Genomic DNA, 14,767 nt, shown 5'->3' with positions numbered 1-14,767 from the left:
ACATTCTGAGCTCATATTAGTCTGACTCAACTCTAACATAGTGATGTCATTCTGGTTCTCTTCAAGAACAAAGAACAATCAATTAGATAAAAAGCTAGGCTGGTTTCTTTAAAATGTAGGTGATGGATGAAGTGAGACAAGTTACTATACTAGAATTGTGAAACCAGTGACCTGAACTTACCTGAATCATGAGAATAGATTTGTGAATGAATTGAGGTTACTTCAATAAAATTTACTGGGGAATATTGAATCTAGCTTGACTAAACCTTTAAAATAGAATTAAAATCAATTTTGAGTTCTTACTTCAAGTTTAGATTTGAATAGATTTCCTAGTCACTTTTTTTCTAATTCTTCCATTCAGTACCAGTTACCTATGCTAACATATTCTTTGATAGAGCTACTACACCTATCAAATTAGTTTTCTTATTTTGCATTTTAGAACCAACTGATTCCAATTTCATACCCAATACAAGAGTCTTATATACAACAACCCTGTTAGTTTTGCCTTCTTTTGAATACTTATAGAGAGTTTATGATTTATTTCATAAGTCAGTTCATTTAGCTGTTGTCTTCTCAACACTCTCCTAACCCTCAATACAAAAATCAAAGAAATCCAGAGAATGCTAATGGACTTGAGATCATCTGCTTTTATCAATTAGTGTCTTCACTGGTCCAAACTTTGCCAGTTTCTTCTGTTGCTCCTTAAAAGATACTATTTCTAGATTTTCTCTGCATCCTCCTGATCATTTCATCTTGATATACTCAGAATCAGTAAACATAAACTAAGTGCCCACTATATCAGGCACTATGCTAAAAAAAATTGGGGATACAAAGAAGGGTATATCTTCCCCTTTCCTCCATTCCCCAAAGATCTTTGGGGAAGCTCCAAAGTATGGTAAGGGGAGTTAACTGGAATAGAGCGTTTCTCCTCACCCAAAAGATACTTTGTTATAATCAGTGGCAGCGTGTTTCCTTCTTGCTTTTTTCCCAGAATTCAAGGTATTCTTTTCTTTTATAATCCTTTTTATGTACTCAATTTACTACTACTAAGTATTATTTCACCCAGATGTGTCATATTATGTACACCCAGTCCAAACCAACAAACATTTCTTAAGTGTTTATGACATGCCAAATTCCTCCATTCCTATCTCCTATGGAGATAGAAAAAATAAAGAACTTTACTCTCCCCCAAAATAGCTTACTATCTAAAGAGGAAGACAACATACAAAAAGAGGAAGGAAAGTAGACAGTATAGAAAGGACAGGATTCCGAGTAGTGCCTGGCACAGACATCTGATTCCACAAAATTTAAACCTGTCAGGACTACAACTGGAGACCCAGGCTTTGTCCTTCTGAAAAGGCAGCACTGGGAGGAATTTGGGTCTCCATTCTCCAGTCACAGGAAAGATGGAATCTGTCAGGACTTGAGCAGAAGCTTAGTGAGCTTAGAGATGAACTAAACTAAACCTGGGAGTGCACCTTTTTTTCTGGAAGTGAAACCAGGCTGGGCAGCAGATGAAAAGTGGAGACTAGAAATATATAAATGTATTATTGATATATTACATGCACCTATAATAAAGGAAGAAGCCACCTGACTGATTCAGTGATATTCCTAGTGATCTTATACAGCAAGAGAGTTTTTTATTCTGGCTAGACTGAGAAAAGACCTGAATTTGTCCTTGTGCTGCTCATATCTTTAGAGAAGCCTGGGCCTTTTGACCCAAAAAAGCATTTTTTAAGAAACTATTCTAGAAATTTCAATTCTTTTAAATGTTTTTCCTTATTTATATCAGAATATTATTTCTGTTGTTCATATTGGTGTTCATACAATCCTTTAATCCTATACTAAATTTGCATGTGGTAAAAATAATTTACTGTTCATTGTTGATATCCACATTTGTCTGTTATTCTCTAAATCAAGGCTTCTTAAACTTTTCCCACTCATGACCTCTTTTCATCCCAAGAAATAAACATGATCATGTGTATATAGGTATAAAGTAAGTATACAAATCAATATTTATTGCTAATAAATCATAAAAAAATTTATCTTAAAACCATTCTTTCATCCAAATATGATTTTATCCCTTATTAAAGACAAAAGCACCATCTAGTAACTTCTTCTAGTTCTTCTGCTGTGGTGTATCTTTTAGTATAGTATATGCTAATATGAATCGACTTAAATTTATATTCTAGCAAAAGTTATTGTAAATTAAATTTCTAAAATGAATACATTTTATCCCTTGACTTTGTCATAAGTCAGTAAACAAGTATTTATTGAGTGTTAATCCATTGATTCTCAAACTTTTTCATTTACCATATGAGAAATTAGAATAATCTTGATTATTAATATTAAAAGTGGTTTGACTTTATTATATTATTATGAAAATAGTTTTGGCTATCATTATCGATGCTGAACAGAAATAGAATAGAAAATGAGAGCTATATTCCCATAGGGAAAAAATGAAAGATAATAAAATGATGGAGCTTTTGCATCATCCTATACTATTTTTCTGACTATATGACCTACCATTTGAGTTCCAAATATTTTTTTCGCCCCTTCCCTCTTCCAAAGATGGTCTACAATTTGATACAGGTTTATACATGTGCTGTGTAATCTACCATTTTATAAATAGAAATCTTCTGATGCTTGAGGTCAGGATGATTGTGCATTCAGAGTTCCAGAAGCCTAGCACACTATTCCCTCCCCTTTTTTGAACCTACAAATATACAATATATTTTAGGGATAATATTCATATAAAATTCATATTTCATATTTCATTTTGTATATTCCATACTCAAACATATATCCAGCTTTAAAAGCAAGACCTTAATGACATTAAACTGATTAGTACCCATTTTATCTGTTTTCTTAGTTTAAAATTCTATAAAATAAGTTAGAGGCTCATTTAATTTTTAAGTAATTATTAAGTAACTGTTATATTAATAAAATGCAAAAGAAGAGGTTACCCTATTACCTCCATAACGACCTTTTACTTTAACTAGAAAAGTTGTGAGTTAAGAGAAATTAGAGAAACTCTTCCAAATGAATTTGCACAAACGTTTATTTTAAGGAATTATCACTGATTTCCCAAATGGTATATTTGAGTGTTCTTTACTGTGTCTGTCTTAGTACCAATGAGTGACTTCAGGTATTGGTTTTTTCCTTGCGTTAAGAAATTCCACATTATATAATACATGAAAAATTATTGAAATGTAAGTTATATGTGACTCCAAATTTCACTAGTGCCAATGACAAGAAAAACTCCTTAAAACTACATTAGCCTCCTAAGGTTGACTTAAATATCAGTAGTAATTGAACATAACCAATAAAAATTTACAGTTTTTAATCATATGGATGGATTATTAGGTAATTTCTAATAATTAGGTAATTAGAAAATTTTTCATAATTTTCTAAACTTAGAGGGTTTGATCCCTAAGACCTTCATAGGCAGCTCAATGGCACAACAAACAGAACACTGAGCTTGCGATCAAAAAGACCTAAATTCAAAGTTAGCTTCCAACACTTTTTAGCTGTGTGATCTGGACAAGTCATTTAACTTCTCTTAGCTTTGCTCATTTCTAAATTGGGGATAATAATAATATTACTTACTGTAAGGATGAAATGATTTGTATGCAAGGCACTTCCAAACCGTAAGGGGCTGAATAGCTGTTTTTACTTTGCTAATTTGTCATGGATTTATTTTGTTGCTTCAAAACAGCCCCCTCAGTCTTTTATACCTGTTTTCCTCATATTTTAATGGGAATAATTCTGATCTGTTTTCCTTATCTTTATGTTGGTAATATGAAAAGTATAAAATGTGTTCATCTGCTCACATTTTAAAAATAGCTTTTTGTTTTTCCTCTGTCAGGGAGTGCCTTGGTGAAGCACATGAGCCTTGTGACTGCCAAACGTGGAAAAATTGGCTGCAAAAGATAACAGAAATGAAGCCAGAAGAACGTAAGCCAAATGTTGAGCTACTTGAGTTATATACTTGGTTCTGAAACTATGATATGCTGAATTCTTTACCTATTATGTAAAGATGCTTCTCAAAATTTTTACCTTATAAAAATCAGTTTTCCTTGAGTCTTAAAAACTTAGGTCATTGACTATCATGAGCTACTGGGCACCCTCCACCTCTGCTTTCTTTTGGTTACAGTAGTTTCAGATGTTCCCAAAAAAAGAGTTACATGGAAGAAACCATCATTCCATGGCACACACCAATCCCTACTATGCTGCTGCTCAAGTTTCCTGTTCCTCCTAATAACTCATTTAAATGGTCTCCTGTGGTAAATATTGGTTCAGTTCTGTGAATACATGGAATTTTGTTTTTATTGAGAAGTAGGCTTTCTAGCCCCTGTAATTACTGTATTCTTTCTCAGCCCTTTAAAGTTTTCCATTTTCTTTGTACATTTTGAACTGGTAAAGTAAATATCAAAAAGTAAGACTTATCTGAGCTACTTTTTAGGAGTTAGAGTTATAGGTTCAGTAAAATATATAGAAGAAATTTCAAGAAATTTTTCTCAATGACAACAACATAAGAGATTCCTTCTTCTGGTACCAAAAATGTCTGGGAATTTACAGGAGTAAATAAATAACTGAGGAGTCAGAGAGAAACAGTACTTAGGTTTTTGGATGTCTATATGCTCATGTAAGAGGATAGGTTTAAGATTTTATTGCAAGGTGTTTTCAGCCATGTTGTCAAAATTCCTTCAATGAGCACAAATATGGTATCAAAGACAGCTACTGCACAGATAGTCAGTTCTTCTACTTGAAAAGGTTATAAACCAAAACTAAGGTGGAGGAAGTGTTAGTGCATGATTTTTTTCTTTGCAAATGATTGGGCACTCATTGTAGCCTCTGAAGCTGAGATGCAATAAAATATGGATTGATTCTCTGCTGCTTATGCTAATTTTGGCTTAACAGTTAACACCAAGGAAACACAGGAGAACTCCATTAGTCAGCACCACACAGCAAATGGAGAAGTTTTGAATGCTACATATAAGTTTGCTTACCTTGGCTGTATACTTTCCAAAACTGTACCCATTGAGAATGAGGTTGGCACATGCATTGCCAGAACTAGCTCAATGTTTGGGAGGCTCCAAAGGAAAGTGTGTGAGAGAGGAGAGGTCTTAGACTACCAGACTGGAGGTCTACAGAACCTTGTGCTGACTTCATCATTGTACGCTGCCTGTAAATCTCAGATAGTATACCAGCTTCATGGCAAGAAAGTGAATTGCTTCCATTTATTGTCTCAGGAAGATTCTGAAGTTCCCCTGGCAGTATGAGACACCAGACACAGGCCCTTTCTCAGATTAAACTGCCCAGCTTTCCAGCTCTACTGCAGAGGGCACAACTTTGTTGGGCTGGCCACATTGTTCGAATACCAAATGTGTGCTCACCAAATAGATTATCTTATGGAGAACTCATACATGGCAAGCAATCACAAAGGGTCAGAAAACGTAATTCAAGGACACTCTCAAGGTCTCTTTTAAGAACTTTAGATTTGATTGTATAACATGGGAGATATTGGCACAGGACCACTCTGCATGTTATGCCTTCATCAAAGAAAGTGCTATGTTCTATAAGCAAAGAAGAATTAACTCAGAAAATATGTGAGATGTACAGTTAGTGACTCTATCTCAATGTTCACAGGAACTATTTCTGTCTAACCTATGGCAGAAGATTCCAAGCTTGTATAGGTCTCATCAGCCATAGTCGGACACTATGTTGACTCTAACATAATGGTGTCATTTTGTTCTTCTTGAAGATTGTAGGACAACCAACAGCTTCATATAAGTATCACTGAAAGTAAGACTAAACTCATTACTAGAACATGGCAGTGGATATCTGTGCAGAAATATCCTGGAAGGGAGGAAGCATGATGAAGAGAGCATTTGGATATAGATAAAAAGAGGGATAAATCAAAAGGGATCATTCTGAAATAGCTAGCAGTGGTCTCCTAGAGTTGTTTTGGGGATCGAATGAGGCAATATTTGTAAAGTTCTGAGCAGTGTTTGGCGTATATATATATATGTAATAGGCACTTGATAAGTAAGTGTTCCTTTTTTCCTTCCCTGATGCAAGTCTCTTATAGTCAGATAGAGGAAGTGGTTAATATTACTGATACAAAACACGAAACTCTTACCAAGGCAATAATGTTTGAGAACTTATTTTACCTAATTATAATCAAGACAGGAAGAGCTGATTTCTAAATTTCATTCTGATGACCCTATTGTGAGTGATTCTATTAGAGGGGATAGAGAGAAACATTTTAAAGAGATTGATGTCTTTTTGTATAGCCTCACATTAAGTTATCCTTCAGTATCATCACACCTTTAGCACTTTACTGTCACCAATACACATGCCCTCAGGTGTTTTCTATAATGATATGTTTCCCAATCATTACTTCAATTCCTGAACACAAGTCCTTGTACTGATTCCCAATTTGAGTTGGACTGCATATAGTGGGATGCTTACATTAAAAAATTTGTAGTTATCTTTTTTGGATATTTAATAATCCATGTAAAGATCAAGGAATCATCAAATTAATTGTTCTGCCTAAGTACTTATATAATACAAAGGATTAGAAAACAACAAAAATGAAATCTCAAAATCAGTGCCCTGTTATTTATCTTGTTCTTCTATGTCTCTTTAAGAAGATTGTCAGGGAAATTGATTCTTGAACTCCTAGGTACCAACTCTTGACCATTTGTCTGCTCCTTCCCTAATTGTTCCAGTACTTTGCATTATTGTGTCCTTTTTTGAGAATTATATCCAGATGGATTATATTATCACTATTATTGCATAGTGTAATTTTTGCTTTTGGGGGGGTGGGGGGGTTGTTTTGTTTTTAGGGGAAAAAACCAAAAACTCATAATTATTTCTCTTTAGATTTAAATTTAGACAAAAAATACCTAGGAGGGGCAAAATAATTAACCTTTTTCCCTTTTCATTTCTAGTCTTGTCCCTGGATTCCCCCTCCCCTCCTCATATATTTTAGCTCTGCACAGATCTCAAGGGATGTTGAGGAGTTCATATCTCAGGTCTTTATATTTTAAGCTGATTAGCATTCCTTCTTGACTTATTTTTCATTTTTACCATCTATGGAAAAATAAATTCTAAGCTTTTTTCATCTGAATTTTAGCCACTCAGGAATGTGTTTCATTTGTTAAATTGTTATTTATATATCAAACTAATTATAACTGTAACAATTCATCTAAAGTTGTATTTTTATTGGGAACCAATTAATAAGTGACATAGATGTCTAAAAATATTTTTAAGAAATCTAAATGGTCTAAAACTTTGGGAAACTATTAAAGGCTAACACAAAAGGCTTTTTATCATATATGCCATGCAAAGAGAAGATAGACTCTAATAGGTGCGATGTTGGTAGATGATATTGAAAAATAAGAACTATTCATTATTTTGCTTCACTATTGAGGACAATCATTTTTGGGGAGAAAAGTAGGATAAATTACCTAACAGGAAAGCCCAGCATATTAAAAGAAAGCTTCGTGACTTTAAATAAATTCAAGTTACTCAACTAAAGCAAATTATGTTTTAGAATTCTAAACTTTTATACATGAAGAGGTAGACTTTTATCAATGATCTGTGTGGAATTATAGGGAATAGTAAAAATGCCACAGGATTAGAAACAAAAAAGGTTGTCAATTTTTTTAAAGGATAAAAGGATAAATGCTAGAACGAAGAGTTTATTATTCAACCCTAGCAAAATTTTATAATAAATTATTAAGGTCTTAGAAAAGTATCATGCCATACAAGAATGTGATAGGACCATCCCAGAACAGCTTGGAAACCCTGATAGAAGAGGCCTTCCTAGAGTTCATGGAGAATTGAGAAAGGCCAAGCACAATCTGATGAACATTCTAGTAATGGGAAGCCCAAGTGTTATTCTGTGTCTACCATTCTGTGTGTGATTGGCTCAAGATTCTTAGGATGCCTTGAAAAACAAAATTTTAAGGATACAAGCACAAATGACTCTATTAAGAAAGTTAAAGGAAACTCTAAAACGAGCCGTGGCTGAACAGACAAATCTTGAATAATTCAATTTTAAAAGGCATATTCAAAAGATAAAGTAAATGGCAAATAAAATTAATTCCAAAGAGTTTTATTATCTCATAAAAATAACTTCAAGAATACTAAAGATCAAAACCACTTATTTCTTATCTTGTTTTGTTATCCTGCAAAGGAAAGTGATCTTCAGTTGGGGAAATCGAGAATAAAGTATGATAATAACACATCTCAGCCTGAGGTATATGACATGATGGTAAGTAAGAGAACATCCAGCTTTCTTCAGTCAGTTCAGAACACCAGATCTGAAAGAAAAACTGGGTTACTATAAAGATCTTGCAAATGTTCTTTGTCATTTTCAATGAACTTTGAAAAACTCTAGAGAATGAGAAAGATGTCACAGAATTGGGTATGGAGAAATGTAGATTCTTTTAATTAGAAAATAGTCACTTTAAGTCCCTTCCAAAATTCTAGAACATATTATCAAAGAAAGAGTTTATGAGCACTTTTTTTAAAAGGAAATAATTTCATCTTAAAAAGCTCATGGAGGGAGCGGAGCCAAGATGTCATCCACAAGCCAGAAAGTTGCCCAAGCTCTCCCCAGTAACTCAGAAACAATGTTTTTAAAAAATAAAAAAAGTAAAAAAAATAAACTGTTGAATAGATTCTGGACTGACAAAAGTTATAAAGAAATGGAAGACGTTTAGGTTTTGGTTAAAGAGTAAAGTATCTGAGCAAGCCAATAGGAAGCTTAGTCACAGCACAGATTAGCAACTGAGACCCCTAGGTCCTGGCTCAATGGACTAGTGGCACAGCGGGTCAGCAGCAGGGCCACCAGCCCCAGAAAAAAGACGAGAAGTAACTAGGCCACACCACTCCAGCCCAGCAAGCAAGTCATGTTACACCTGATACCCCAGAGCTCAAAGCCAATGATTTCACCCATGACTCCTGGCAAAAGAAGCTTGGAACAGCACTCCTGTATCCCAAGAACAGAACTCAATTTTAAAAGCCACACAATGGGCCAAAAAAAGTTAACAAAAAATCAAAAAAGTAACCTTGACCATGAAAAGCTATTATGGTAATAAGGAAGATCAAAAGCACCAAATCAGAAGACAAAATTCTTAATTGCACACTTCAAAATTGATATGAATTGGTGTCTGCCCCCAAAAGTCTTATTGAAAGAGAGCAAAAAAGGTTTTAAAAATCAAGAGAGAAGAAAAATGGGAGGGGGAGAAGGATGAGAAATATGCAAGAGAGTGTCAACGGCTTGGAAAACAGGACAAAAATTGAATGAAGAAAACAATTCCTTTAAAAAAAATTAGTTGGCCAAATGCCCCCTCAAAAAAAGGTCCACTAAAAAAGAATTTCTTTAAATGAAAAATTAGCCAAATGGAAAAGAAAGTACAAAAGCTAACCAAAAAATAAGTGTACGTTAAAAACCAAAATTGTGCAAATGGAAGCTGATGACTCTATTAGAATCAAAGGAAAAAAAAATCAAAGAATGAAAAAATCTATCAATCACCTCCTGAAAGAGATCCCAAAATAAAAACTCCAAGGAATATTGTAGCCAAATTCCAGAATTACTAGGTCAAGGAGAAAATACTGCAGGCAAACAGGAAAAAAAACAAAGCAAAATTATTCAAATACCAAGGAGCCACAGTCAGGATTAGGCATGACTTTTTACATTAAAAAATCAGCGTACCTGGAATAAGATACAGCAAAGGGCCATGTCTGGACTTGAACTACAGCCTAGAACCAACTACCCAGCAAAGTGGAGCATATCTTTTAGGGAGAAAGATGGACATTCAATGAAATCGGGGACTTTGTCATTTCTTATGAAAAGATCAGAACTAAACAGAAAATTTGATCTCAAATACAAGACTCAAAACAAGCATTTAAAGCTAAACAGGAAAGAAAAAAAACAAAAAAAAAACATTTAAAGGTTAAAGTGTTTGCATCTCTATACACAAAGATGATATTGCAACTCTTGAGAACTATATCTCCGTTAGGGCAGTTAGAAGGGGTATACAGACACAAAGGGTGTGAATATAAGGTGATGATTTGTGGGATGATATTAAAAGAAATTAAGGAGTGAAAAAAGGATTGTACTGGGAGAAGATGAAAGGGGGAGACAAAAATGGGGTAAATTACATTATGTGAAGTGACACAAAAGACCTATTACTTTAAAGGGAAAGAAAAGAAGGGGATGTAATGGAATACTTTAGAATTTTCTTAAGAAATGATGGGCAAAGGACTTTTTTTAAAATTACAGCTTTTTTTTTCTCAAAACATTTGCAAGGATAATTTTTCACCATTGACCCTTGCAAAACTTTGTGTTCTAATTTCCACCCTTTCCTCCCCCTTAGATGGCAAGTCGTCCAATATATGTTAAACATGGTAAAAATATATGTAAATCCAATATAGGCATACATATTTTTATAGTTATCTTGCTGCACAAGAAGAATCTGATCATAAAAGGGGAAAAAAATAAAAATTCAAGCAAACAACAAAAGAAGTGAAAATGCTATGCTGTGGTCCACACTTAGTTCCCACAGTCCTCTCTCTGGGTATAGATGGCTCTCATCATCACAAGATCATTGAATCATCTTCTTGTCACGTATAATATTCTCCTACTTATGCTCATTTCACTTAGCATCAGTTCATGTAAGTATCTCCAAAAGACTCAGGATGGAAAATGCTATTCAATTTCTAGAGAAAGAGCTATGTAGTCTGAATACAAATGGAATCATTATTTTCACTTTTTTTTTTTTTTTTTCTTTTTTCCCCTTCTTTTTTGTGGTTTCTTGTTCTGCTTCTTTCACAAAGTAACTATGTAACTATGTTTAATATGATTGTACATAAATAACATAAAATTGCTTGACCTCTTGCAGAGGGGAAGGGAGGAATAAATAGAGACCAAAATCTTGTAAAAGTAAATGTTGTATTAAGTGGAGAGGAGGGGAAGGAGCTCATGACTGATTATATTATACAAATGGCATTCTTAGATTCCATCAGAGAATTTGATAAAACATGTCACAATACCATTGTGGACAGCAAAAATTTGTGAGCTAAATGATGTTTCAGTTGAACAGATTTGGAAACTTTTTGAACAATCTGTCTTTTGATAATTAGTGAATTGTTGGCCTAATTTTGTTCAATCAGTAATTTAGATAACATTATACTTATTGAATTTTTGAGATTTGTGGATGGCTCAAATCTGGAAAATCTGACAGAATTGGAATTTTTTGAAAGATTTTGACAGTCTAGAAATTTTGTAAAATATTCATGAATGTAAATTTGTATGTTTAAAACTTTATTCAGTGCAGTACAATGCTATGTTAAAAGCTCTTCCACAAAGGTTTCTTCCATTCATGTTGCATTGATCAAAATTCCTTTAACTATCTAACAGGAAATAACTGTATTTAACCCTGTGATTTTTAAGAACAAATAAGAAATGCAACATGATAACATAGGCTTGCCAAAAGTGTTTGCTTTGTCATTAATGTGGTAGAGAACGAAGTCCAAATACAGGATGTTGTGTGTGGTAAAGTCCTTCAATTGCTCCTATTTGCAGATGATGATATATGCTGATTGCATCAAGCCTCAAAACATTTCAGAGCTTGCTGACATAGACATCCATAATCAAAAGAATTTCTACCATATTATCCACACATGAAAAATTAAGTACATGGAAAAAATGCCTATTTTCCAGATAATTGTATGAACTTAGGTGAATGTCCCAGAGAAGTGATTCATCTGCGGAACATAATTTGGAGAGACACCTTTGAGTATATAATAACCCAAACCCAGAATTGAATAGTAGACCAGGAAATATGTATTGCATTTGGAAAATTGTATAATGTTTTCATTGATTTGAAGCTTTTCTCTAAAACAAAGACCATTTGATAATATTCTTGCAATGATAGCAGGTAGCTGTGAAGTACAAGGTACAAGAATCCAACAAATTAAACTTGAAAGCCAACTTTAAGGCAATAGAAAGAAACCTAGGATGTAAAATAGGCTTTTAATGCATCACCATTGAACAATTTTGCTGAAGTAATAGTAAAAAAGATAGAATCTTATGCCTCAAAAGGACAATTTACTCATCTTGTAGTAAGAGGGAAGACTTAAGTATGATCAAACTGTGGGCTACATTGGGATCCATTAAATGTTGAAAGATATAAAGAAAGGGCCACAGGATTATGGATAGAGCCCTTAAAGAAAACATATATTTAGGGATATGGACGGAAGTCCATACAAGGTGAGGAGACCTGACAGGCTTGCATATGTACCAGTGGGTGTGGGATTACCCACATCATAGAAATCCTGAAATGGCAATCAGGGGCATGGCACTGAGCTGCTCTAAATCTTATTTCCTCACCCACAAAACGAAAAAATAATATATAATTACCTCCTCACAGGCTATAAAGTTGAAAGATACCTTAAGAGGAGAAATTTTTTCCCACATATTTTAAAAAAAGATCATTTCTCCCTTCTCCCCCCAAAAACATTACTTAAGCCAAACAGTGGTTGGTGTGGTATTGTTTGAGAAAAAAAAAAATTGATCAGAATCATGCAAGCAAATGCAGACTGATTCATTTATTAAAAATTTAATATAAATGAAACATTGGCTGACACAAAAGGTGTGAAATGTTGATTCAGTTCACAAGGATGTAGATAAGTAAAGATGCTGAAATTCAAAAAAAGTTGACATGCATTTCACAGTATATGTAAATTTGTGCCAATAATAGCTTCCTGTGAAGCTGATTCATGGTTTACCTTATTTCAATGAAGAAATTACTTTTATCCAAGAAACTCAGCCAGACTCAGATAATTTAACCATTTAATCAGTTATTCACATTAAAGAATTTTGCTATTCTGAAAGAAGTTAATTCTGACAACATTCAAGAATTAATTTCAATTTAGGTTTCATAATTTTGTCTTAGAGGTGTCATTTCTTGTAGCCATGCTTTTATTCTGTTTTTAAATAAAGTGTAAAACATTTGCTTTTGTCTTGGCAAGAAAATTCTTCCTTTTAAGGGATGAAAATAATCCACATGAAGTATTTTTATGACATTTTATACCTTTATTCTTTCTATGACTTGGTATTTCAAAGTCGTGGGAGTGAGTGAAGCTTATGAGGATGCTGCCAATTGTCTTTGGTTGTTAACGAACTCCAAGCCTTGTGCCAACTGTAAATCTCCTATACAGAAGAATGAGGGTTGCAATCACATGCAGTGTGCTAAGGTAAGAGCCTGAGAGATTTTTTTATACTTTTTAAATGGAATTTTAATTTAATTTGATTATAATTCTTAAGAAGGCATTTATATGCAAGTAAATCATATAGTCTTTCAGATTAGTTGTAAGAGATTGAGTTTTTTACCTTATGTGGTTGTGACTGTGATAAAATTAGTGTTAATTCTTAATATGTTTAGGGTTAGAGTTGGAGTTGAGAAATATCAGAATTGATGACTAATATTTTTTATCTCTGAATTAGTTTAAAACATTTTTGTCATCTACAAGTTAATTCTTTTCTTCTGGAGCTACTTATCTCCCCCTCCCCCAATCTCTAAATATTAGTAAAAAAAAATCTATAATTAAATTAAAAATCAGGATTATAAAATAAAAAGTTTTTACCAAGTTGGACACTTTTATTCTCACAGTGATTTCTTTTTAAGTACATTAGCACATTAAAAACAATCTTTTTTTTTTTTTTAAAGCTCATCTGTTAGTATGAGGAAAGAAAAAACAAGTACAAGTGTTATTTATCAATATTAACCAACACAGTGAGAAGCTACAAGAAGTAGTGACCAAGGACCACCCTTCCTCTGAATAAGAACATTTAGGATTTGGTGCTTCCTTTAATGTGGGCTTGTTAGGTGACCTTAAAAAAAAATCACTTCTTTTCTCTGTTTACCAGGAAGTTTTCTGTGACTAAAAAAATGAATCTGCTTTATAAGCAAGGGAGTATCCTCATTGGTATCACTTTACTCTGATAAGCACTTAGTGGGCCCTTCTTAATTAGCTATCAGTTGGTTGATTAAAATAATAGAATAAAGCATTTATTAAAAAAACAAAAAGAAAAGAAAAGAAAACCTGTAACATTTTTACATACTCATGGCTTTAAACTATTACTTATATGGAGAACATAAATATCAGCATACATTTACAATCTACTAATGGACTGATCATTGGCTCCGTGTCCTGTTTTATGAAAAGGTGACGTAGCTGAATAAATTTTTGGAATTAGAGTATTAAATGAATCCTGGATTTAGTTGCTTAGAAGTTTAAAATTGAATTGAGCCAATGTTAAACAATTTTGAGATTGCTTATACTTTAATTATAGTTTTCTCTGACACTAAAACATCTAATATTTAAGAAACCTCAGCAAAAGATTTTTTAAAATTGTTACCTCATATTTTTTAGCATTGAAGGACTCATCAATTTCATATTATTAGTAGCAGTATTGAAGTTAATGACAATAAGTATGACCAGTACCATGGAACTTTAAATGTTTATATTCCTACAAAGTTCATAAACCAATGTGAGAGTGATGTGGATCTATAAACTTGGAATGCAGATCTAAGTAGAAAAACTCTTCATATAAACCCAAAAACCCAAATATACATGGTTAAGACAAACTTCCCATTTATGCCAAATTCAAAAATTCATTTCTCATGTCATATGGTATTAGTCTATCACATCTCTCTCAGGGGCAGGTAGTAGCATTCTTTAT

The 14,767-nt window shown here is 33.3% G+C and overlaps 1 protein-coding gene across 5 annotated transcripts in view; it reads left to right on the top strand.

Moving 5' to 3' along the window:
• ANKIB1 (ankyrin repeat and IBR domain containing 1) overlaps positions 1–14,767 on the top strand; it is a 140,066-nt gene that overhangs the window by 100,054 nt on the left and 25,245 nt on the right. For all 5 annotated transcript variants that reach the window (XM_074272252.1, XM_074272249.1, XM_074272250.1 and 2 more), the window contains 2 exons: positions 3,869–3,957; positions 13,148–13,278. In XM_074272252.1, coding sequence (XP_074128353.1) covers positions 3,869–3,957; positions 13,148–13,278 — 220 coding nt within the window. The remainder of the gene's footprint in view (positions 1–3,868; positions 3,958–13,147; positions 13,279–14,767) is intronic.

The sequence above is a fragment of the Sminthopsis crassicaudata genome, chromosome 5 (assembly GCF_048593235.1).
Source record: "Sminthopsis crassicaudata isolate SCR6 chromosome 5, ASM4859323v1, whole genome shotgun sequence".
NCBI lineage: Eukaryota > Metazoa > Chordata > Mammalia > Dasyuromorphia > Dasyuridae > Sminthopsis > Sminthopsis crassicaudata.
Note: the sequence above shows the minus strand (reverse complement) of the source record. Positions and strands in the feature narration are given on the sequence as shown.